Here is a 27,165-nt window from a genome sequence, read left to right on the forward strand (position 1 = left end):
CAAAAAACAACCCCCCCCCCCCCCAAAAAAAAAACAACAAAAAAGGGCCAAACCTCATCATTATTTTATGATCCAGGAAAAGTCTGTCTCCTCAGATGCAGGACGCTCCATTTTAGGCACTACATAATCTGAGCCAAAGAGGACAGCCAAGTACCACAAGTTTATCGGTACCTTTCTCCATTAGGCATTGTTCGCTTGCTGCTGCTCCAGTCTGCCTACCACCTTTCCGCTCATGCCCCACATCAGCCCATTCTCACTAAGAAAATCCAAAATTGGGTAATATTCCCCTTTGACAAGAGCATTTTCTTAAGAGGTGACTGCCTTCCACAGACCTCTTGGTCAGACCTGTCCTGCAGAGCCTCTTCACTATCTTACCTCTTTTTTTTTTCCATTGAGCAATCTGCCCCAGGTGTGCTCTCCCCAGAAACTTGCACCTGAACTGTAGTTGTTACCACCTGGTATAGCAGGCTTAGGTGTTAATTACATTAACCTCATCAGCTAATGAAGGTGTTTATTCCCTCAGGCTGGTGAGCTACACCTATGCCTGAAAAAAAACCCCAACCTGAGTTTTGATTAATATAAAGGACTGTCTCACCTTAACTGCAGTAGACTGTGCTGGTCTAAAAGCAGCCAGAAAGCCTTTCCTTTGAGAAAACAACTCAGTGTTTCAGTCTCCACTTAAATGAATCAGACAGAATTGATCCTACTGGATTACTGATCACAGCTGTCATACTTTATCATGAAGAAAAACTATAACAGAGTTAATTGGGATCTTTATGACAATTTTGCTACTGAACATAAATGTGTTCTGGAAATAAAGACTTCTTTCAAATAGAAAGGATTCTTTCCAGAGAAAACATGCAACTTTTAAAACTCCTACATCACCTTGATAGTAAATAAAATAAAATATATAGATCTACTAAATTTTACTCATTCTGGTCCAGTAATGGATTAAGCTAATCTGCTTCTGCTTAAACATATGTTCCTACTTCCAAAGGGAAAAAGACCAAAGACAAAGCTCCAATGCAGTCCTAAGCACACCTTCTGCATACTAATGAATCTGCTGTTTCCAAGTATGTTAACTGTATTTGTCATTACTACACTCATTTCCACCCACAGAAAACTTCTGGGGATTGCAGTTACTTTCCAGTCCAGTTGGTGGGGTATTTTTGGCATTGAAATTAATAGCTGCAGCAAGGATCTTTAGCATCTAAAAATTTAAATAAAACCAATCCAAAAGCAGCTGTACCTATTTTCTGATGCATCCTTCCCTTCAAATATTTCAGCATGAAGATACTTCCTTCCCAATTTGCTCTACAGTTTGCAACTTTGGGAACCAATTTTAAAATTGCTCTTTTTTTTTAATATCATCAGAATACAAGTGAAAAATTCCTAGTGGACATTAGAATAAATTAACAGGAAAACCCTGCTCAAGAACCATGGATCACAGATGTATCGTATTTGTCAAAGAGCACCAGGCAGCTGGAGAAGTGTCAGAAGCTGGGCTGCATGATTTCTTTTTCCCCCCTTCTTTTTAAGAGCACTTAATTTTCAAATATGATGTTGGCCTCAGGAATAGGTAAAGAATCACCATGGAAGGAAGAGAGGAGTCCTAGGCCTTAAAGACGAGATAGAGAATTCTTTCCACCGGACAACAACCATGAAGGAAGAGCAGAAAGCTTTTTTGAGAAAATTTTAGAATACAAGAATTTCAGAAGACATTTTTTAACTAGTGGATGTAAAAGATGGAAAGGGAACAGCTATAATTAAATCTTTCCTAGGGACCAGCACACATCATGGACCAGCAGCATCCCAAAGCTGCAGAAGGAATTATACCTGTCCTACTAACTGTTCTAGTGAAGGCTTGTTTTTGAGATTTGAAATTTGCCTTACAGCTGCAAAATGGCAAATCTAATGTTTTCTTCTCTCAAAAAAAAAAAAAGGAAAAAAAAAGGAGCCTGCTGTCCTATAGGCATCAAAATAGTTCGCAAGAAAGGCTCTGTTCAACTCTATCATGGTACAGCCTCTTTAGAGAAGCTGAGAACATGCAGCAAGTACTGGGATATGCCTGAATGACCACTACCTGGCAAAGACACTGTAGAGGAGAAAAAAATCCAATTTTGCTTTTGTCAGCTTGGACGTGATTAAATCTCCCCCCTATTATGAGGAAAATTTCTAAAGGAATTTTTCACATTTCATTTGCGTGACCAAGGTGAGCTGATGCAACTCAACAGAGAAGTTGAGCACTTTATAAAAAGTACACATCAGCATTTTGCAGTAAAGCCTTTTCAATATCTAAAGAAATCAAGTTTTCAGCTAGGTCTAGTCTTTCTTTTTAAACCATAAACCTTTTAACCTTTAAACCACCAAGCAATGGAGATGACTATTGGTGTGAGGGTGCTGAAGCCCAGCACCAAAAAATGCTCTGACCAAAAAATGGTTATACTTATTTCCTAGAGTCCTTCTAGGGTCCTAAGTTCATGGCTTGTGACTGTCAGAAGCGTCTGCCTCTTTTTTTAGAGGTGTAAAATAAGTAAGTTTTTAAGATGATGAAAGCAGTTGTAATATCTTTCAAGTAGAAGTTTCTGATTCATGAAGCTCAATATTTAATTTCATAAAATCTAGACAAAACATACCCCAAACAGCCTTCTTTTGTTCATTTCTAAGCAGCTTTCACTTCAAATTTCTACTGCATAAATTTCATTGTAAATTATGGTTGAAAATGCTTACACTGTATATTAAAAGGTGAACATGTCAAAGCATTTCTTCTGAAGCTGTACTTTTTCTTTAATTTTTAACGTTCTATTTCCAAATGAAATAAAAAGCTGCATATAATACATGTGCATATGTTATATACACAAATGTACACATATATGCACGTGCATCTTTTTCATATATCCCTATATACATAAACTACATACTATTTACATTTTAATAGCGGAAAACTTGACAGAACTTTTCACATAAATAAAATCACAAATTTAAAGCTTTCCCACTTAAATTGTATCTGTGTTGCAACAAAGTTATTCATGCAAAGCACTAGATGTCATCAGAGTTTGCAATGATCAAAACTTCCCATGGTGAGGTTAGCAATGAAGTAAATAAACAATTAACTCTTCAGCAAAAATAGGGCAGACCACATAGGGATTTATTGTTCTCTAGCAAGCACTGAAAATTGGGTTTGCTCTACTTTACTTCCAAATTGCCCTTTACATTTGAAGCTGTAAAGGATTTACATTTACTGTCTTTGGAAGAGATACTTTTTGGAAGCCTGAAGCTAGAACATGCTGGATTTTTACTTGATGGTGCCAAAACCTTTCAAGCTCTTGTGGCAAAGAAGATGCTAAACAGCTTGGGCAGTGGGACCCTTTCTATGTGTGGCACTGTACCCCTTCTAAGATGACATCAGCGCTGGGGCCGGCAGCTTGAGATTTTGTCTGGCTTGCATCCCAGGCTCCTATTCTGGTTATGCCTGGGCTGGGCTTGGATGAATAGAGAAAAATGCTCATGAAATGGTCCCCAAGGCACCCCCTGCAGCCTGTGCATCCGCCGGGACCGTCAGCATGGACAAGGGCGCTCTGTGGTATCTCACAAGCCACATGCTCTCTGAGTACATGGTTATTAAGAGGAGCACTCCTCTCTTTTTGTTCTCTTTTGGTGGTATGCCAAATCTCGTTCAAACTGAATTTAATACCAAAAACTCCTTCTGACTTGCAAGGGAGCATAATCAAGTCTGTCTGTATTTTGGTGGTTTTTTTCCAGATAGCTTTGGTCATACTGAAGAGTACTTTCTTTACTTGCAATTTCAGGAATATTTCCCATTATCAAAGCAGGAAACAAAGTTAACCATCTGCAACCACAGCAGCCAGGTTCCTTTCTCCTCTTTGCACTAAACATCTGCACAATTCACACTGACTTTTTGCAGACAGACACTCTGTTTCCTGGGGAATATTACTGGCAAAATCTGGATATGAAAAACACCTGAGAACAGGACATAGGTGGTCAAGAACATCACTGGGAGAAACTACTGCAAAAGCTCATACTAGGGTTCATAGGATGTATGTCTAAACACTTCAGGACATGGAATGCAGCTCTTACCTGCATGAGTTGCTGCTTCAGTTTCTGTATTTCTGATATGTTGAGCTCACTGAAGAGGTCAGAGACAGGGTGCAGAGACTCTCCTTTCCTACCCGTGGGGGTTCGGTAGTCACCGTTGAGTTTCACGAGAGGCCCGTGGATATGTCCATTCATTTTGTCATCATTGTTGGGCTCCCCCCCATCCTCTGAAAACTTCAATCCATCTACTGATATATTAATATGGTTATTATACATACTATCATTGAGGTTGATATACTGGGCTAGTTCCTTTCTCAGGTTGTTCTTTTGCTCTCTTTCATTTTTTAAAGTTTCCAGAGCTTCCTCCAGCTGATGCTCAGCAATCTCCTTCAGTCTGATGGCATCTTCTAGCTGACTGTTAAGCAACACTGTCTCCTCCTCAAACCGTTTAATCTCATGCTTTAAGCCTTCATATTCAACCTGAATTAGACAAGACAAAGAACATTCATAATACTAAAACTTGAGTCATGAAAACCTGCCATTTATTAGCCTGACTGAAATAGGTGTTAGAGAAGCTACGGTTTGAAATACCAGACATTGCCCACAGATGCAAAGAACTGGCTGCACAGAAAATGCAAGTGGAGCTCACTCTTAAATACTCCACTGCTCACTTTTTCAGCATGTGAGAATCAAGAAATATTGCACCTTTTACTGAATACCTTAGGAGAATAAAAAATACGTTTAATGGAAAGAAGGTTGTTTAGTTGCAGATGACCTGGTACCCATAGCTTTATTATTAACTGCCATTAGCAATGTTGGTATATCACGGTCTGTATAGTCTGATTAATTAATTACAAGCATTCTTAAGATGACTTTATATCTAAATACTTACCAGTTGTAAAGTTACTCAGGCACAGATACTCTCAAGTATCTCGGTGTCTGAGTAGTTTTCAAAAATGTGGATGGAATGGACAGAAACGTTAGAAGAGCCCCAGCTCTCTTCTCTGTGTCAGACAAGAATATCCATTATTCAAGAGGCATTTCATTTTAAAATTAAACAGCAAACTATTCATACAATCACTTGAAACTTTAAAATGCCCCAAATTGCTAGAGATTTTTAAACTACCAGAAAAAAAGTAATAAACAGTTCATTCAGCCGCACAATGCTTGAACTGCATGTAGCGATGCCATTCTGGAGCGCTTGGCAACCTGTTGCACCGACAGCACTACCTGAAGTGTGTCCCAGTAACTTGGCACAGTCTCACCAGGGTTGGAGGGATTCCCTGCTCTTTCTCCTCACAGGGCAGGCTCCCCACCCTACACACAGGTGCAGTATTTTATCACGGTATTTATGGGCATTGTGAGCCGAGGAGAACAACTTCCCTATTCAAAGGCAGCTCCTGCATTTATGCAGATCTCTCTATTATACATAACAAGAAGCAAAGCCAGGGAAAACAGTCTAGCCTGAAACCAGTTCAGCAACATGTAGATGATGTGGCAGATCCCCACTGCAGAACACTTTTTCTTACTGGCCCTCCTCATCTTCCTTTTCACTGTTGGGAAATCTCACATCAGTAAAAAGGAAGAGCTTTGTTTGTGAAGGTCCATGTCCACACTTGACCAAATCTTCGGGTAAAAATGATCACACCTTGATTTAATCATGTTACTTGTCTATTTTTCATTTCTAAATGAAAAAAAAAATAATCCTAGTATCAGCAAAAATAATTTAACAGCTCAGTGAAAGAGATAAAGAAATACTGAATTTTCATGCTTCCACACAAAAAAACCAACTTTTTGCAGTTGAGTCTTTTATAATTCAAATGCATTATTATGCATTACTATCTGCAATTTTAAGGCATTGCCCAGAATATTTCTTGACATATACAGATATTCAAACAAACTATAATAAGGTTCTGCTGAAAACAGAAATATCCGCCATTCCTATTGGAGTAGAATATTTATCAACCTGTCAAAAGTCTTGTTCTCATAAACCTTTGGAAAAGTACTGGGAGGTCTTGAGTAGAAAAGAAAATCCATGAGATTTTAAAATCTGCATTTAGAAACTTGGTATCTTTTCTGACTGGAGGGACAGGTCCATCTGAACAGTTATAAAAGGCAATCAAATAGCTGTGTTTATAACTTAAGGGCATGAGAAAAAGATAAAACAAACAAACAAACCCAAAACAACCAAAAAAACCCAACCCTTTTTCAATTTTAAATCCATATGAAAACCCAAGATCTACATTATTTCTATGTTTAGCATCTCAGATTCTTGCTTACAAAAGCTACAAAAAAACCCCAACCCAAATAATGACAGTTTAAAACTAAGATTTGTAACATATGTGTTTGTAAATTAAAGTACTAAGGTATAAAATGCTCTTGAAATTTTATCTTAAAAGAGATCAAAGTTATTTTAGGAATCACAGGTGCACAAATAAGTAATGCAAAGTGACTGATTTTTAAAGCCATTCAAAACAACGGTGCTTTTTCTCTCTACAGACTGGTGGCATTTGGTTTCATTAAGAACAAAATATTATGATGAAATGTAAACACTTGCAAACAGATTTTCTTCTGGGGAAACTAGGATAGTCCATAAAAGGGTCTTTAACTTCCTGATAGTATGAAAATGCTTCCTATGAGGTTGGTGAGGAAAAAATTCATGCCTCAAAAGAGGTCTATTTGCTGGCTTGGTAAATAACTCTGACAAAAAGATGATCTGCTATAAATTCAGTTTCAGGAGTGTGAAAGTCTAGGTACCTTCATAAATAAGGAAACGATGTACTGAATTCTACTGCCTGCTTATTCTCTGGGGCGCAGCTCTGTTTTAAATATTTCAATTGCATTTGTGCTAGAGTTGTGAAATAGCAATAAGAAAAGGCTGAAACAGTACTGCATATTCCTGCAGAAATAAGGCAGCTTCATTACCAGGCTGCCATTAGAAACTGTGACAGTCTTGGTTATTTGATAAAAGCCTTGAGCCAAAGCAGTAGGTTAGGATGTAAACTAGGGGTTACAACGTTGTCACCCTCTGCTTGCAATTAAGGAAATAGTGTTATGAAATGCAATGTTATGCTGCTCTGGGCAGTGTCTAAAAGGCAGAAAGTGTTACATCATCCAGGTTGGACACTTAAATATTGATCATGGCAAGTTAACTTTTTGGACATGGGAACAAATCCCTTTGTTTAATTTAAAGGATAACTGTGCTCTTGATTGCTTCCTTTGCAGTGTGTGTATATATATATATGTGTGTGTCCAGCAGCAAAGGAAACTGGGCTTTCGCATGGGGGAGAGAACAGACCCTACGACTGCTTATAGCTGGGGCTGGTTTTTATGGTGCTTCCTCTTGATGCACTCTGCACTGCAGTGAGAAATACAGCTTGTTGGTTTGCCAACAGCTGCAAATTGCTGTAATGAAGAAAACAAAAGACAAACTAGCAATATCTGACATCCCTTCTCCTGTGTTTGAAGCCTGGGGATTAGCAGGGCTGAGAAGAGAGCAGCACTGGTACAGGAAAACCTGAGAAGCAAAGAGAAAAAAAAAAAAAAAAAGGAGAACAAGAAGAAGATTATTTCCTCTTTTCTCCATTTCAGAAGAGGAAAGGATGTGCAGGAAACCAAGAGGAAATGGAGAGTTGAACTCTGCCACTGGGCACCGAGTTCAGCGTGCAGGGAGGAAGGATAGGAAAAGCAGGAAGCAAAAAGATGCAATTCTATATATTTTAATAATTCCTCTGTTGCCACAAAGTTTTGCAACAAAATATTCCACCAGGATTTTCCTAAAACTGAGGTAAGGGCCACCCCATATACCAAAAATGGCCAACAACACGGTTTCAGAATAAGTGCTCAGCAAAAACCCAACTGAAAAAATATCTAAGTGCTCTATGGGATGACATTATGGAAACTGGAGAAAATGGTGTCATTTTACAGCATACTGCCTTGAATCTTTTGATGCTTACTTGATTCTGTTTCAGTGTGGACACCAGTTTCTGTAAAGTGATGTTTTCTTCTTCAAGCTCAGTGTAGTCCTGTAGGAGTCTTGCCTCTCGAAACTTGTACTCTCGAATTTCATCTTTCATTCGTATCCTCTGTAGTTCTACCATTTCATTATTCTAGGGAGAGAAAATGCAAGTACATTACTATCCATGCACAGTCACTTTAATGATGAACACTGCCTTTAGAAAAGGCCAAACAAAGAATTAATTCTCAAATAGAAATGATTTAACGGTGCAAGTCAATACAGTCCAAGCAGTAATTTCAGGTGTGTGCTGGTAATGCAAAAATGAGAAAACCTGATAAGGAAGCTTGCTTAAATCAATTTCAATATTTTAGATGCTTATTGAAATGTAAAACCTTTAAGGCAAGGCTTTATCAACTCTCTTACTATCTTACGATATAGTTAGATTTAAATAACATTACCACCTGTTTTCTTCTTAGGGGTGCTTTCTACATTCATATAGAAAACCAATGAGTAATGGCAACTGTTCTGTAATGACATCTGTTACTGAGCAATGCGCACTTGTTTGTACCTCCACGCATTACAGGAGCACAAAAGCAGGTGAGGGGGACCTGCAAGGCAGACAGCTGGCTGTAAAGCACTCATCAAATACCTGACAAATTCATTGCTGTGCCGAGCAGGATTACACCCTCAAGCCCGAGAACACACAAGGTCCCATTTTATTTTTCCCATCAGCACATACAGGTCCCAGACAGCCTTCTGAGAGAGGTCATAAGGGATCAGTTTCACCAAAAACTACTTCCACCAGATTCCAGTTCTGAGTTTGACATCAAGGGTCAAGCTATATCAGTAAGACTCTGCTGGCATAACCCTGAGATAAAAATGTACTACAGGAAGATGGAGTTAACACACAGCTGGATGAGAACGGTGACCAAGATGGTTCCCTCTTTATTTTGAAGAGAATCTGTATTTTCCTGTTTAGTAGAAGTAAGCATCATTGGTCATCCTCTTCTTGCCCGCAGGAGGAACCTGAGCATCGCCACAGCAGCTGGTGGAAGGAAGCATTACTGCAACCTTAATGATGGGGCAGAGCCTCCTCGCTGCTAGGGTGTCAGAAAGAGCATGCCTGGGAAGCAGCAATGAGCTTCTGTAAAAGGTTCCAGTCTGGAGGAAGGGCAACCACTGGCCTGATAGCTACCTGAAAAAAGCCAAGTGTTTAAGAAATCATTACAGCAGAACCTGTAATCAGGGAGCCCTACCTAGATCAATCTGTACAACTCACCCTCTGGTATGTAACGGATAAAACCCACATTTTGAATTGAGGATAAACAGAACTTTGCTTAGCACCTAGGTTAAATAAACCCTCACAAAATAACGTTGCAAAGCATGAAAAAAACCAGGTTGATGTAAGAGTTACAAAACCACTTTTTAAAACAAAGCTTTTCTTGAAGAAAAATAAACACCATCACCCTCCTACTGGCACCTAATTAAGAAGAAATAAACTACTTCATTTCTTAAGTGAAGGCAACTGAAAAGATCCCTAGTGGCAGAAGAGTCACAAAGCACTAGATAAAAGTAACTGTGCAAATATTCCTGCGTCCATCACTGCCTAATAAACCTCTGAGTGTACTGTAAGAATAGTACTGCAGATGATTACACAAAGTAAAGGCATTTTATACCTCAGGCTGCCTTTACATGATTTGTTTCTGTCAGCATACTCTCAGCTGTGGTGATTATTTACACCTGCTAAGTGTGGGTATACGTGCAAGTCTGTGTCAGTACCCGGACAACACCAAATGCATGACTCAGAATGTCAAGTATAATTAAGCTGATCTGCAACTTGCAGTGTTTGGAGGATGATCTCCCAAGGAATGCATAGCAACCATCTGACATCCATCCAACACTGATAGGAGCCCAGGGAGCATGAGACTGTGTGGAGGAGTTCTGCCCACTTAGCTCTCAGTATGGTGGCAGGAAGTGTTCCAAGCACCTTACTGGGGTGAGCTCACCACCACCATGCAAAACAGGCAGCTGAGGGTCAATTCATGGTTGGAACTGGACCTGACATCAACACTGCTTATAGAAAGGAAGGCCTCTCCAAAAGGGAGAAATAAGAAAGATGGCCAGAGATGGAGGACCTGAGCAAATAGTTTTTACAGAATCCTGATATATAATTTTCCTGATAGAGTACAAGGCATGTTACTTTGAAAAAGCCTTGGCAATTAACTCCGTAAGGTCAGAGTACTCCTTTGTAGTTCTTATTATTGCAAGCAGCAACGGAAAACATGAGCTATCACCATTTTTTTATGAAGAGAGAAACAGCATTCCTTCAGCCCTTGTAACTGCTAATTCTATACATAATCTTGGAGGTATAAACAGAAACACTTCTAGTGCTCCTCCTCTTCTTACACACAGATAAACTATTTCTGCAGAGCAAACTTTATTTATCATTACTCATGGCATTTGGTCAAGAGAGAAACAGAATGAAAAGGGAAGCAGAAGCCAGATACATCCTGTCTGCCATGCCTGCCACAGCACTGCCTGCTCTGCTTTGGGCTGAGGCCTCTGCCAGAAGCAGCCCTGCTGCTCTGCCACAGGAGCAAAACAAACTCAGCACATTACAGAATACGGTATCACCTTCTCAAAGTAATGTAAAATGTTGTGTCTTCTCACTGAAAACACTGGCATTATTCTCCATGCCGCCCGAACCCTCCTCCTATTTGTGAGCATCTGCATAATGCTGGCAAATGTCCAGCTGCTAAGTGTCCTACTGCTATCACTGCTTCCTATGAAAAGTGGTGCTTCCATGTTACAGGGCAAAAGCCTGATGTTATTGAGGCTCATGACAGTAGCCACAGGACATGCTAGAGGACTACTCTGTTTTCCTTCATATAAGATCCCTAGGCAATTTGTATAAGTGAACTAGTCTTCAACCTCTTAAACACAAGGCAAAGGATTCTGTCAGCAGGGCAGTTATCTACATGAGCCACTAGAGGACAATGTAACCTAAATTATAGTAAAATAATTTGTAATTAAATTTAACTGCTAATCAAGCACTGAACATTAAACTTGCAGGATAGAGCAGTTGAGTCAGATGCTTTTACAAGGGCACTGCCTCAGGACATTTTCTATTTCCAGAGAGGATTCCCCTATGAACTACTGGATCTGTAAAAACCAGATTAATCCAAGAGGTGGAGCTAATGATACATAAGCAATGTCTTAATGGCTGTAAATGATTTCCAATCCCAGTCACCAGCTGAAACATGGTGTAATGGTTTTAATAGATCAGTGCCAAAGAAGAAGGAAAAGGCTTTTCTGTGAAACTATAGAAAACAACAGAGTCCTTGTCAGCGTTGCAACTCATTATATGTGAGCACTAATTGTGGAAGATGTCAGTTACACAGCACATCTAATGAACCTACACATAACAGAACAGACCATAAGAAATGGAAAACAGGAGGCTCAGTTGATGTAAAGTCTGTTCAGGTCACCTACCCACTAGTACTTAGATATATTTTCAGACTTATTATATATGAAAGGCGAAACACATCTCCAGGTTTTACAGGAGCAAGGACCATATCTGTAGAGTACAGCCACAATAAGTCTGAGCACCAGTGGAATATAAATATTAAATAATACACTTTTGTACTTCTTACCAAAATTAAATGCAATGTATATGAAGATATTATTTTTGATTCAGTACAGACTTTTAAAATGCTGCATTCCATATGCTATATACAGAGCATACTGTATAAATTGTGTGTGCAGACATGTTGGAATACATTTAATTGATTGGAATATCAAGTAATTGCAAGTAAGAAGGTACTTTAAAATGTATGAATGGAAATGTCTAATGTTGAAAACTATGTGAAAGAACTATAAAAAAACCATATGATTCCCCCCAGGGTCATTTTTTGTCCTAACACCTGCAGAGTTGCCTAAGGAAGCCACTTCTTACACTCTTGTGCCATATCAAGTCATTTAAGGAAAGAAAGGGACAGGAACCTGAAGCTGAGTGTTCTCATCTCCAAGGTGAGAAGTGAGCTCTGGTGGTTTTTGATTTCCTGAAGTGTGGACCCATTTCTGGTTTCTGTCTAGTGGTTTTTATCCCAAACAAAACTGGGGAACTAGTATTTGTGCTTTTCCCCCGTATTTTTTTATACAAATTTTCTTTAAAAGATTTCAGGTCCTTACATCAGTAAAACATACTAATTTTCACACTGTAAACCAACCTCATAATCAGAAGTTAATTATATGCCCCAAACTACCCTGACTAAATCACTACTTACCCGTTGGAATATGCAAGCCATAGCATGATGCTGTGCGCAACTTTCTAATTTTCATAAACCACAGGTAAAAGAACAGTGGAAAATTTATATATTTTCAATTTAATTTCATTGTACTATACTGATGCAGTATAAAAACCCATTCCATCTGATGACAGTTTTATTGCACTAGCAGTAAATTGATTGTAATAGAAAGTTTATGCTCAGACCAATATCCATAATCTCATGCGTTCATTGTCAAGTCTCACTGTAAATGTGTATGTCGTGTTTGCTTTATTCTGCCCAGGAATACATTTTTTATTAAAAAAGTAATAGGCATATAAAGAAAATATAATTCAATTGGGGTTCAAATTTAATTACAAACACGCTAACTTGGCATGGGGAAGCACTACCAGCAAACTTTAACCAAAATCAGGTTTGGGACTTCCTTCAGGATCAGTCAGTCATGAAATTAAACCAACTTATAAATAATTTTGGTTTCTTTTTAAATATACTGTATGTATCCACTTGGCAACACACAAGTACAAATAAATCAATGAGAAATTAATGAGGAGAAAATAATCAAACCCTAAAATATCTCTGATTCATTACTTTGAGATTATACAGATGCACTCTTAGAAACTTTGAAGCCCAATTATATCTTCACTTTAGAAGCCTCTAATGTGAATTGTGGGTACATTTTTGTTTTCCATAAACAATGGAAAACCTAATTCTGCATCATACAGAGCATTCTCTCACCAGCATGATGCAGCAGGACATCAGGACACCACTGGAAATGCACCCTTCCTCCTTTCTACTGATGGAAGAACTGAAAGAGGAATGTAGTACAAGGTAAAAACCCAGAAAGACACTTGCCATGCCAGGGAAGAGGCAGCCAGGGGGAATCAGCTGGTCTGCAAAAATACTTAGCTTGCCCCAGCAGGTCCTGACTTTTTAGTCTGAAGAAAAAAGGGAAGTTGAGAGAAGAGAGGGTGAAAAAGGGAACAGAAGAGTGAGGACCATTTTCTTTTATTTGCCGTCAACTGTTTTAAGTCCCCAAAGAAGGTCCTCTAGCTAGACTATTCTTAAAGTTTCCCTGTCATTTACAGGAATACTCATCTTGAACTGAAAGAATGGCATTTTCCATGTTTTCAGAGATATTTAAAACCATAATGAGATTTTTGTGGATCACCTAACATGACCCGGTCTGAACCTTGTGCAGAATTTACAGCCTGATTTTGCTGATTCATGCATGTAAATGCCTAGCTAAGCAGGGACAGAGCATCTCTTGCAGGACCATTTTTGCTTCCCTTTCAATACAATCCCAAAATAAATTATTTCAAAGATTTTTTTTTCCTCAATGTTAGGCACCTGCATCCTCCTTTTTAATCTGAATTTATCTTATCTCATCCTTCAAAAAGTTTCATTCAAGGTGGCATTATTAAAGTTCATGATATTATATCTGATCTAAGCAGATCAGCTATACTGGCAAACTACTCTAAAGCACGAACACCACTTCCATTCTCCAAGCCCAGAAACCACCAGCTTTTGAAATTATGTATGATTCTGATATTCCTTAGCTTTTGATCTACCATTAAGTGTCTCCAAACCAGGAAAAAAGCAGATATGCTATTGTGCACAAGTTATTTTTTAAAATATATCTGTAGAATAACATAAGTACCTATAATCTTTCCCTTACATGGATTTGCTTAGAAAATGACAGCACTATCAAGACCAAGGATTAAAAAAGCCATGGATTTGTTAGCTACAGTACACTGAACAAAAGCCAGATCAAGATAATGTATGTTTCAAGTTCCTTCACCAGCAACAGCTCTTCAATAAAGCATTTACAGTGCATCTAATAATATAATCATCTGAATGCTCAATGCATTTAGTTGGAATCGCTAAATCTAAAGAAGGTGAATTTCTAAAAAGGGCAATTACATGGCCCACTTATGTAGTTATCACAGCGTTTGAAATCCATAATATGAAATCTTATAAAACCTGCTACATATAAATCTCTACAAAATATCTATTTTATTGACATTGGAATACAAATATATATAAAAAGACAGAATTAAGGAATGTTCTGATTGTTTTCATATTTAACTTTCCCGCTAACAGTCATATAATATTATAATGACTTATTTATAAATTGATATACAAATCTCTACTCATACATATTTATCTGAAAAATGGTTTGATTTGACTGGATTTATAGCAAGTAGTGCATTAGTTTTAATTCATTAATTTTATATAAATTATGCATTAATTATTTCTGTTAATTAAATATAAAATTGCTGTCTAATTAATAATAATGTGCAAGGTGCTGCATCTGGGTCAGGGCAAGCCTAAGCAAAATTACAGTCTGGGTGGAGAATGAATTGCGAGCAGCCCTGAGGAAAAAGACTTTGGGGTGTTGACTGATGAGAAGCTCAACATAACCCAGCAGTGTGCACCTACAGTCCAGAAATCCAGCTCTGTGCTGAGCTACATCAAAAGGAACATGGCCAGCAGGTAGAGGGAGGCAATTCTCCTCCTCTGCTTTCATGACACACCACTCTGTTCAGCTCTGGGGCCCCCAGTATAAGAGGGACATGGATTTGCCTGAGTGAGTGCAGAGAAGGACCATGAGATGATCAGAGGGCTGGAGCACCTCTTCTATGAAGACAGGCTGAGAGCTGGGTTTGTTCAGCCTAGAGAAGAGGGAGACAGTCCCACGGAGACTTTATAACAGTCTTCCGTTACCTAAAGGGGACCTACAAGAAAGCTCAAGAGGGACTTTTTACAAAGGCATGTAGTGACAGAACAAGAGGTAACGGCTTTAAAAACTAAAAGAGGGTAGATTTAGATTAGATATTAGAAAGAAATTCTTTATTGTGAGAGTGGCGAAGCACTGGCACAGGTTGCCCAGAGAAGCTGTGGCTGCCCCATATCTGGCAGTGTTCAAGATCAGGCTGGATGGGGCTTTGAGCAACCTGGTCTAGTGGCAAGTGTCCCTGGCCATGGCAAGAGGGCTGGAAGTGGATGATCTTTAAAGTCTCTCCAACCAAAACCATTCTATAATATGAATGATAACTAGATGTAATTAATATTAGCACCCTGTAGCAAAGACTGCTGTAATATTCCTAACTAATCCATTCAATGGAAGAGAAACTTTACTGAATTAAACTGTATTAAAACAGCATCAGAGGAAATTGAGACTCTAGGGTTATATGATCCTTCTGCATATCTGCAGAATGACATCACACGTTGACATATGATCATTGCAAACAGCAAAATATCAACTGACTGTAAAAAGTTTTGCCATGAGAAGGACACTGTGTAGGTCATTTTGTTTAAACTTAAAATTCTCATCTGGTACTCTCCTGCAGCTCTAGAGGCATTAAACATTTCTAAGTGAGAGAATTTGTTTCCAAATACCACACTGATGGGGTTTAGCAGGACGCTTGTCTGAGTGGAGGTGAAACAGCTCCAAAATGACTAGTGATGGAGGGAGATCATGCTGGTTTTGGTATTGAAGAATGCTGAGACCAATCTGACTCAACAACCTCATAAAATTAAACATCATGATGACGTGAAACTAGATTTTTCATGACAGGAACCAACAAGGATGTTAAACCAGATGTTTCCTGACAGAGAAACAAATGAATGGTAACAATAACTCATATAAAGATAAATTATGTTTCATTCAGTTAGCAAATCCATCCTGGTAAATGACTGACAGTCAATCACTTTGTACTACAAAAGCTTAGTCCCACCTTTCAACAGCAGCGATTCCAGCACAACCCTCCTAGGAGTATGTAGAAACTCCTCCTTTGAGTGGGGAAGCCCCTCAAGGTTACTCCTCAAAGTTGAGCAAAAGAGTGTTGCTCACGGTCATTGATACTGGTGACATCAATCTACTTAATAATTATTAAGCTATCTTTTTAACTATTGATTTAATAAATAGGGATTATTTGATAACTATAGTAAATGATAACTACAGTAAATTATAGTGAATTTTAGTTATAAGCATTTCTATTGCATATTCTGATTAAAGAACTCTGATTAAAAGTAATCTAGCCTAATAACATTATCAGTATCAATTTTAATAAAACCATTATTTTATAAACACACACACACATATATATATATTGACATCCTTAATCCCTCAGGACAAAGTGGTATAAAGCATTGATTACATCCATAATCCTTTAGGTATAAAGGGTTGTCCAAGTCTGAGACTAAGATTAGATCCAGCCACACTAAACTCCTCCCTGAGAAGGAGTTTAAGAAGCAAGGGGGCCCTTTCTGAACCCTGTGACTCAATAGGGGGGCCTCCCTGACACCTTTGTCCAAAGCACACCTCTCTCCCACTCTGTCTGTGGCACAGGGTAAAAGAAAAATTATGACACATCAGTGCCTTGGAGCAGGTTGAAAACATCTGGCAAAAGCAGCATTCTTCACAGTCCATTCAGGGTTATACTGGCTTTCAAATGTCTCCATGTACCCATGGAAAAAAACCATGTTCAACCAGGAGCCAGCCACAGCCCAATGGACAGTCCAACTGCCACTTATAGAATCATTTAAGTTGGAAGGAATCTTTCAGCTCATTAAGTCCAACTACAAACCTAACACTGCCAAGACCACCACTAAATCACACCCCTAAGCACCACATCTATATGTCTTCTAAATAACTCCTGGTGCAACTTGAGGCCATTTCCTCTTGTCCTATCACTTATTGCTTGGGAGAAGAGACCGACACCCATCTCAATACAACCTCCTTTCAGGTAGTTGTAAGAGAGCAATAAGGTACCCCTGAGCCTCCTTTTCTCCATGCTAAACAACCCCAGTTCCCTCAGCTGATCCTCAAATGATTTGTTCTCTAGACCCTTCACCAGCTTCCTCTGTGCCATGTTGTTGCTGCCATCTGCCAGACTCCATTGCTGCAGGAGCAAGATGGGCTCCCCCCATGAATCCCATGCTGTGGTAAGGGTGAAGAGCATGGGGCAGAAGAATGTTGCCAGTGGTGGAGAGGGCACTACTGCTTAACATCACGCTTTAGCTGAATTATTTTGCCACATCCTTATTATTCCAACTTCACTGAACAGTGCCTGAGTAACAAACATTCCAGACTGCACTCTCTGAAGTGGGCCGTTGGCCGCTATACATTGCTGATTATCCCATGGCTGACTGGGTACTCGTATAAGGATACCAAACCCAACTTACGCTTGCCAAAACAGCTCAGGAAAACAAATCAAAACAAAACAAAACAAAACCACACAAACAAAAAAGCAACAACAAACCACTAAAAACACCCAAAATAAAACAACAAACAAACAAACAAATTAAAAAGCCCTAAACCAAACTGAAGCAAAACAAAAACAAACACCAGAACCAGTCGTGGGGTGTCAGACATTTTGGACTGAATGCCAATTTTCTTCCCCCCCACACCCCCCAGTTACAACCTTTCCTATGAAGATTTACACTTTCTATCCACAGATTAAGAAGACAGCAGCAGTGATTCTACATGACAATGCCTCAAGGCAGGCTTTTTGATGGGGAAGCCACACAGGCCTTTTCAAGCTCATGAAGAAACCAAGAGCTGGTTTTAAAGCCTAAGTGATCACTTGGGAGATGCATCTGCCAGTTATACATATCTCTTTGAGAGGCCATCTGTCATGTGTAAAATGCCAAATTTTCTTCTACACCCAAAGGGGGACAGGCAACCCAGCAAAGGAGAAGTTGTGCTAACAGGGTGTGTGGCTGTGATCAGTTCAAGCTCTGCAGTCCCACAGCTGCTGCTTCCAGGTCCTGACCCTCCCGTGGGCCAACAGTAGCTTTTGCATCATCAGCCAGATCAGGGGCAGCAAGCCACTCCGGAAAACAAGCAAATGAAAAGTTAGTTTTAATGGCATTGATACTCCCTGACACTGCTGAGAGGGGGGACATGCAGACACTGGTGCTAGCAGGTGGCAGAGAACAGGAAAACATGTCATTTCTATTTCTGCTATGTTTGCTGTTAAGCAATAACTATATGATCTATTCCAAGTTCCAGAGGTGGAAACCCAGCCTCTTCAATGTAAACTGTAAAATTTATATAGCCTTCAGCAGGACTAAGATTTCACTTATGCACTGAAATGTTGCAGAGCGGGGAGCAGTAAAGTGAATTCCTGAGAATGGAAAGGAGGAAAGAAAAAACAACAAAGCATCTAAATAAGAGAGGTAAGCTTGACTATTTTAGAGTCCATTATGCTTGGCTGGTATGGAAAAACATGCTCCTGTTGATTGACTGCTTGCTTTTATACTGCTTTCTGCTGTCTTGGCCAAACTTTTGATGTCAGGATGGTTTCAGAGCTCCCTGTGGTAACCCATCTCCTAGCATGCCAGGCAGCAACTCCATTCTCCCATGTTTCAGGCACAGAGCTAAACTCCTTGTAAGCTTTCCATTTCCCATGGCAACTGCCTCTCCTCCTTAGAACTTAGAGCTATTTTAATTACAGCTCACTGCTAGCTCAGTACTACCTTCATTATATTCCTTTCACCGGTAATCAAGCCACACTGTTGAGATGCACATGCCAGGCCAGGGCTGTCAGCTCAGCCTCTCTATGCTGCACTGCATTACAATACTATCCAAGCTCTGCTTTATTCAGTTAGCATGCCAAGCCAATCTTTCATCTTGTAAACACGAGCTGGACATTGCAATATTGATGTCTGTGAGCAAGCGCCTCTGCCTTCTCCTGCTGTGGGAGGACTGTGCTGCCATGGCATATTATTGCTCAGGAAGCTGAGAGCATACTGACACAGAGAGCCACAGCTGGGCAGCAGTACTAACGAATCTGATTGCTGGGACAGTGAAGCTAAATTAGTAGGGGGCTGAGTTCAAATTAATCAGACATGTAATTAATACTGATCCTCAGCTCACAAAAATTCATAAAATACATACAAAAACGGATCTTAAAGGGCTCCCCTGGGCAGTGTTTAGTCAGTTCATCTTTTGCAGGATTGAAGCAACTACATCTATGTCATTCATGGCATCTGTCTAATCTCTTCTTAAACACTTCCAACAACATACCCCATCACCTTTCCCAGAAACTCGTTTCCTCTCTTGACTTTTGCCTTTGTCAGAAATCTCTTTTGAATGTCTAATCTGAACCTCAGTCTTTCGCACTGCAAGAGGAAAAAAGTATTTCTTCTACCCAGCAAAAGCAGAACAAATAAATGCATCTGTTCCTCTCTGCAGGAGTCTTTTTTAACACTGTACCCATCTTCATCTACCTCCCTCTCTTCTCTACAGAGAAGAGCATGTGAGAAGTGAGCTATTCCAAACAGCTCCTGCCACACAGCAAGCTCATTAGATGTCCTTGAACGGCATACAGCAGAACCGTAAGGAGATGGGGATGGTGGCAACAGTAGAGTAGATACCTGGGGAAAAAAGGATACCCCAAATCCACATTCTCTATTCCTTCTTGTACCTGATTTCTCACATTGGATTGAGAGAGAAGTATATTGAAAGAAACAAAGAAGAAGCCATCAATACTTTCTAAAAAGTAGTGTGAATAAATAGCTAAAGGATACAAAGAAACTATTCACAGGTACAAATCTATTTCAAGTAATCATCTGCTGGGACATTCTCTGTTGTGCTGCAGAGGAGCTGCGAGAGCTGAGCATCAAAGGAGCTCTGTAAGCCCATGGTCATAACAGAGCTTCCCTCATCAAAATTGTTCTTGAAGATGGGCAGCTGGTATTTTAAAAGCCCTTTGTGATTCTATACGCACCATCCTCCCAATGACAATAGACTATTTCAACTTCCCTTTGAAAAATATCAATATGCTATAAGAGGCTGCCACAAAAGGAGAAGCAACAAGAAAGTTGTTTGCCTTCTTTTCCACAAGGACAGAGACATGGCATCTTTAAATAAGCACATCAGTGCCACAAAATTCAGATGTTATCATGTGGCCAATGCTGTCATTATTAAGAGAACAGCTCTTCAGCCAGGAGTAATTTCAGTAATTAAAATCCATGTAACATTAGCCATCAGCCACAGAAATAAGCACACCATTCTGCAGCTTATTTGACCTTGTGGGCACAACACCCGCCCACCCCTGCTTATTCTTCTGTGGCATGAACAGAAACACCAATTCAGAAACAGGAGTTGATTCATATCAAAAAGATGAAAATGGCTTGATGGCTAACATCTTTTTTTTCCTCAAAGACCACACATTTTTATTTTAGGTAATATGTTTGGGTGACTTCAGTGGCAAACACAGCTGAAGTACCTCATCTGTCTGTAAACTACATACTTTAGGACTGAAATTTACACATAATTTTTATTCATTACAGCTCACATCCTGATTCATGATACAAATGTCTACATAGAAGATTTGATAAAGTAAACTGCACTAAAGGGCACTTGAATTTATTGAGATGGACAGTGAAAATACCTGTACTCGTAAGGTATCTCTGTAACCCTAGTACTCTTGACTGTTCAATATAAATTGGTTTCAAACCTAATCTTGGCTTTTATAATCTACCCTTTCCTTTGTTTATTTTAATACAGACTACAAATTTCACAGATTAACTTTATATACGTATTGCAGTCAACATCAGTAATTATTACATTGACAGTTTTCTATTTTGTCTTTAAAACACCGAGCAAACAAGATTCTTGCTGCTTGGCATGGAGAACAGAAATCCAAATGCAATACATGCCGTAAGAACAGAGTGCATGGGCTGACTGTTAATGCTGTAACTCTCACAGAGATTATTCAAGCATTTTGCTCATGGCAGCACAACCTTAGAATTCAATTATTGTTTTGGAAATTGAATAAACACTGAATATTACTCACTGCCTGCAATGCATCAAAACAGAAAATAAAAATGCCATCAAATGCCATTTTCTCAGGCAGTAAAATACCAGTGAATCTATGGGATTGTTTGCATATTAAAATGATGCTTGAATCTATTTTTTTTTCATTCTCTTGTATTCCCATTTAAAACCACAGCTGTTTTCCTTTTATAATTTGTTTTTACTGGACTTCCATTTAGCTCATGATGGGCATTATTCTGAGAACAGGAGCCTTCTGCTGTAACAGATGATTGAATTATTAGCAAAATAGGGCAAAAATAACCGAACAGGGAACACTCACAAACAACTTAAAACAGCTCTTTAGTTACCTAAAGATGATATTCACTAAAGCACAGATAACTTTCTATAAACACTGTGGCACGAGGAGGACAGTATCTCATGGCAAATAACAATCTCAGTGATTGTTAAAGCATACATGAGCAAAGGGACCTGGTAGCTCTCAGAACTCGGCTGCAAAGTTCCAAGTTCAGCAACAGAGGGAATCAGTTTCCTTGTCCTTGCTGAAGCTGTGCTCAAGGACCTTGACAAATGAAGAACTACTCTTTTTCCAGACTTATGGAAAACCAGAATAATATACCCATGTGGGAAGTAGAGGGGAAAATATTTGATTTCAAATTCATGTTCCCCTAAGCCTTATCTATCTCAGTATCAGTGTTTCCAAATTCTGAATTCAGCCTTCACTCAAGCCTTTGAGCATCCGGGTGACAGCTGGGCGAAACAGGGGTGTCAGACTCTCCCCCCTGCCCAGCCCTGGCAGGCTCAGCCACGCAAGGATGATGCAGGCAGCGTTGCAGCCTCCCCAGGTGACCTTTGGTAGCAATGCCCCCCAAGGTGCAAGAGCACCCATGTGTAACATGTGAGTGCTAAACTGTAAATCTCCAGCTACTGATAAGCAGCTTCTGTGGCAGGAAACGACTGTAGTCCTAAATCTTAATTGCTCCTTCTGCTTTCCAAAATCCCAGCCAGCCACAGCTCATGCTTCCACTGTTTTTTGCCTAACTGATTTTTAATGTAAAATATAACAAAACATTAGGGAATGGCTCCAAGCTTATTACAGTATTCTCAAATTTCCTCTGAGTTTCCAAAGTACTCAACCAGGACCTTGATGTAACATCATTGCTAATGAAATTCAGTATCAGTTTCAGCAAATAACTACTTAAATGCAAGTTTTTCAGTTCTTACTCTGTCACATGCCCAATAGCTTGATACAGCACAACTGAATTCAGTTATAAATTGCAAAAAAGTGGAGCAAAATAATCAAGTAAAATGATTGCCGTCCTCAGGGAAGAAAAGCATCACACTTGAGCTAGGTCAGAATTCAGACAAGCAACAGAAGTAACAGAGATTTATGAACTTCCCTTCATTAACTGATCAATATATTCCACGTCATACATACACAGTTGTAGAACATTCTCAGGTTTTTCGTCTTTGAAATATTGCTACCAGTATTTATAGGGAAGATGACCCAGGCTGCTAACAATTCCTTAGGCTCTTACTTACTATACTAAGGTTGAGTTTACTCAGCACCTAAACCAGAGAATCAACTTTTCATCTTCCTGATCCTGTGTGTCTACATAAAATATATGTATGGAACAAGGGATATGCATCACACCTACATACTTGCACCACACTTTGTGCAATGTAATGTAAGACATTGCCAAATACAATGGGAGAATGGGAAAAATCCTCCAAACAGAACTTCTGGCAGTGCATGACTCCTGTCAGAGACTCCACGCATGTTTAATAGCCTCTGATTTTGACCACATGGTAGTTTCTGTGCACAGGTAATTTTCCTTCAGCTTGTACAGAGTACAATTACCTCTTGTCAAAGACTGAAACCATGAGCAGAAAAAAAATCAATCCTGCAGCCACATCTGCCTGTCCTTTTCCCTCATCTTGATCTACAGAGGCTCCATGTGATCAAGTGGCCAAACTGCACCAGTGTGTGAGATCAATATATGAAATTTAAGTGTTACCCATTTTGGTGTTCCAGAGTACACCAGGCATTACTATGCAGCAGTCTGGTGTTTGTTGCAGGAGTGGCATGGCAACATGCCACTATAGCAAGCACAAGGAACAGAGATGAGATGCTTTAGGAAAAGAACATCTCCATTATGAATCAGACATTAATTGTGTGCGAGGTAATAAGTAAAAATTCCTGGATTTCCATAAAGTATGGATTTCTTTCTATGCGCAATTCAAAGCCTCAGGTTTAAGTTAGAAACTTGTTTCTGTCCTTGGTCCTGAGAAAGTATGAAACATCACTTCCCCTGTGGAAACTTTCTACATATCATCACTAAATAGGAAGCTTTTGGAGACAGCTCCTACATACCAACAAAAGGACAAAACATCATCCTCTGAATCCTTAATGTTTGTCCCACACACTCCTGAGCCCCTCAGTGACCATGTTAGTTGAGTTTCATGAGCATCTAGACAGAATTCAGATGTACTTCTGGTTATCAGCCTAGCGCACTAGGTTATCACAACTGCTTCTAATACAGCCTTTTTTTGCTTGCTTTCATAAATAAATGTAGTATAAAACTAAAAGTTTTCCTCAGTCAGTCTCATTAAGGGACTGATGCTGCTTTAGCACTATTCCAACAGGTGGCTATTAGACCCTGAGCAAGCTGATGTTTTTATTAGAAACTGCTTTTCCCAGTAAATTATATACTTAACAGTAGTCATGCTAGTTTCCTAACACAGGACACAGATTTCAAGCTAAATGAAACATTCCTGTTCCAAACATGCTTTCATTTTCTTTTTTCTCATTTCCTTGGGGAAGTGTTTGGGTGACACAGAGAAAGCCCAGTGAACCTTTTGCCACCATTTTCCTTAAATGCAAACATTGGAATTTTTCCTGCCCTGACTTGTTCTAAACTCAGTAACAAAAACATCCCGACCTGCCTAGCAATACCATTTGTGGTCCTTTTTCTCCACAGTGAAAAGTGACAAAATGTTTCTTCTGCCTCACCAACCCTTACTTCTTATTCCCTATTTCATCTACAAGAGGCACGAGTGCCCTGAACTTACAGCAAACATTAATTTCTCTCAAATATCTGCCATCAGACATTCAAATGCAAGGTATAATAGTTTAAGTCAAAGTGGCAAGAACACAAGACTGCTGATCTTGCAAGCTGCTCATTTGCCAAACCTTATCAACAAAGTGCATTAGTAGCCCAGTGATGACAAACATTCTAAGCTGTTATTTGCCAAAAAAAAGGAAGAAAATATACCTGAATGACAAAAAAACAGAAACAGAAACTAATAGCAGCAGTCTATGCTACTGTTCTAGCTGTCTTGTAGACAAAGGGACAGACAGGTCTGTATTACTATTTTCCCCTGAAGCTTTATGAACCTGAGGATACCTTCTGGCAATCAAAGTTTGGTGGGTTTTTTTCCCTTTGTAACGAAAATTTTCTCCCAAATTTCCCTTTCATTTTAAGACCACATTCTCATATTAATTGGAAAAACCTAATTAAAAAAAAAAAAAAACAAACTCATATCAAAAGAAAACCCAATTGTCAGTAAAATAGTTGTGATATACTTGGCTCTCAGCTTGGCAGGAGAGGCTGGGCAACCACCATGGACACAAACTTGCCTCCACAGTGCAGACTTCCCTAGGTGAAACTGCATATTTTAACATATATTAGCTAGTGTGTGTTAATTAGCCTACATTAAAAACATACAATGGAGAAAGTCAGTCATAATATTCTTGCTTGTTACACAGCTGAGCTCAGTCTCAGCAGGTGTCACCAGTATAATATGTTTGCATGACAATTTTAACACTTACCAGCTAATACCTGGAAAAAAAATGTGTCCTTTCTTTTATGTTTGACAAGACCCTGAATGTAAGCTGGAAATGAAAGGTAGTAAGTCAAGGTGACTCAGAGCTTGACTAATCACACCTGAATCTTATTTTTTTCTTACTACAAAACTACCTTCACACATTTTACTTAGCTATAACAGACTGCAGTAAGAGATACCCTGTGCCACAAGCTCTAGCATCAGCCCCTTTCTCTTCTACAGAAATCCTTAGTCTGATCCAAATCCAGGGTAACCAGGGGATGAATACGGATAGGAAACTTTAAAATACTGTCATTCACTGAGCTTTGAATAGGTTACCACATTTCTGGCAAGTGTAGGAGTGGAAGGGATAGGTAAGACAGCAGCAGACTGAAAAACGTACACCAGCCTATGGCACAGCTATTTACTTGCAGTGGCCTTGAGGTCAAGCACTATCCCTCTGCTGGACTCTGAGGAAAAACCAAAGGCTCCTCTTCTCTCAGCCCAGGCAAAGAGCTCAGAGATGGGCTCCTGATTGCACCATGTATTTCATCACACTAAAGCTGGTGTTGATTGTGTACTGCGCTGGTAAGGACAGCCAAGACTCTGGATAAAGCTCAGTACAGCTCTTTGAAAACACCGAAATGCCACAGTACTTGTTTCAGACAGGAACTCTTCTTTGTTTTCAAAGGTGAAAGGGGACTGTTTTATATAATGCAGTCTCCATTAATATGGGCTTTCACAGGAGAACAAAAGCAAATGATGCAATTTTTTCTGCTTAGAATCTCAATTAGAAACTTGGACTTAGTACCAATACACAACTTTGAGAGTAACTGGGAAATGGAGGGAAGAGTTGATGCAGAAGGGATTTCCAAAAGTGAAAAAACTTTCTTCAAAGAGAAAATCAGTTGTAAACCGTATAATTTAATAGCAAGCCAAAGAGGATGGCAGGTTCTTTAAATACTCCACCAGGGAAAATGCAGAATGTTGCTGGTATTCTCTATCTTTAAGCACAACAAATAGATGTGAAAGAGTTCTGCTACTTGACAGTCTGGGTCTTCTCTCTGCAGGATATAAAAAAGAACCCAATAGATCCATGATAACACAGTATTTGAACCATGTAAATTAGCATTGTGGATATGAGAATCCTGGGAATTTCTGAGCTGCAGGACGCAACCCAAACTTCCTCCATCATCTCACAAGATGATCACCAAGTGTCAGAGAAACCAACTGGGATCTTGACCTCTGTGCCTTAACTTCCCCACCAGGAGGAGAAAATGAAATTTTTACAGATTATAGACCTTAAAAATTAGAGCACAGTTAAAACACAGTGCAAAAATCGGATTACTAGGTAAAACAATGCATGCATTTATATAAAGAAGAAAAAAAAATTGTAAAACATGCCTTGGTTAAAAGAAAAAAAGAAGGTCTTATTGCAAAGAGAATGTGTTTCCTTAGTATTTTATGTCTCATATGAATAAGATTAATGTGCACTATAAGAACAGACTGGTTAAATTATCTCAGCTAGTAGGCAGGGAGCTGAACAGATGGTAGCACCACTGAGGTAGCAACAAAAATCACTAGTCCTCGCTTATCCAGATGATCTCTATAATTTCCATAACATTAGAAAATGACTGAGCTATGAAATTCAGTGTTCTGAGGATCAGGCAGAAACTTTCCTTTGTTTCCCCTGGAATGGAAGATTATGGACCATCTAGACACCAGCATTATAATGTTAGTAGTCCTAACAGGAAATCACATACAGAGATAACCATTTCTGCTAATTTGTGGGCTCTCTTTTTTTTAAGACCACTTACTTAATAGAGAACAGTCATTCAGAATGTACATAAGGTATGGGCATTCTTCTGGCACCTACTTTGGTTCATTTTGTTTCTTTGTAGGTAGGGTTTTTTTGGATAAGATTATCTTGAATTGCGTATACACCTTTATCTCTCCCACAGAGGAGGATGGTTTAGTGCATGATTAGTGTGCCCAGCCAAAATACGCATGGCACCATTTACAAGGAGTCAATACCTTGTCCACAGAAGACAACTCATGGTTCGTTTTGGGCACTTTTGAGTTTATGCAATTGTATGAAACACACAGGGAAAAAAAATACCTTGGTCATAGAGAGAAACAAAGCTTCCTACTTCCTGCTTATTTATCCCATTCTTCCATTGCAAGAGGGTTGGTCTTAATGTCCTTTCCAACCCTAACTATTCAATGATTCTATGTGCTTCAAAGCAAAGGAAAAA

General features: G+C 39.3%; 1 protein-coding gene and 1 long non-coding RNA gene across 15 annotated transcripts in view; one reads left to right on the plus strand and one right to left on the minus strand.

The window, feature by feature from the left end:
- LOC133222380 (uncharacterized) overlaps positions 1 to 27,165 on the plus strand; it is a 341,799-nt gene that overhangs the window by 138,864 nt on the left and 175,770 nt on the right. The gene's annotated exons all lie outside the window — the stretch shown is intronic.
- BICD1 (BICD cargo adaptor 1) overlaps positions 1 to 27,165 on the minus strand; it is a 169,352-nt gene that overhangs the window by 39,939 nt on the left and 102,248 nt on the right. For 7 of the 13 annotated variants that reach the window (XM_061372026.1, XM_061372029.1, XM_061372031.1 and 4 more), the window contains exons 3-4: positions 8,013 to 8,165; positions 4,099 to 4,569 (exon numbers count right to left, since the gene is read on the minus strand). In XM_061372026.1, the coding sequence (XP_061228010.1) occupies positions 4,099 to 4,569; positions 8,013 to 8,165 (624 nt within the window). The remainder of the gene's footprint in view (positions 1 to 4,098; positions 4,570 to 8,012; positions 8,166 to 27,165) is intronic. The other 6 variants (XM_061372027.1, XM_061372038.1, XM_061372030.1 and 3 more) reach the window with 1 other exon arrangement.

Source organism: Neopsephotus bourkii, unplaced genomic scaffold, assembly GCF_033783945.1.
Source record: "Neopsephotus bourkii isolate Nb327-2 ecotype Australia unplaced genomic scaffold, CSIRO-AGI_Nbou_v1 NB_1589, whole genome shotgun sequence".
NCBI classification, from domain to species: domain Eukaryota; kingdom Metazoa; phylum Chordata; class Aves; order Psittaciformes; family Psittacidae; genus Neopsephotus; species Neopsephotus bourkii.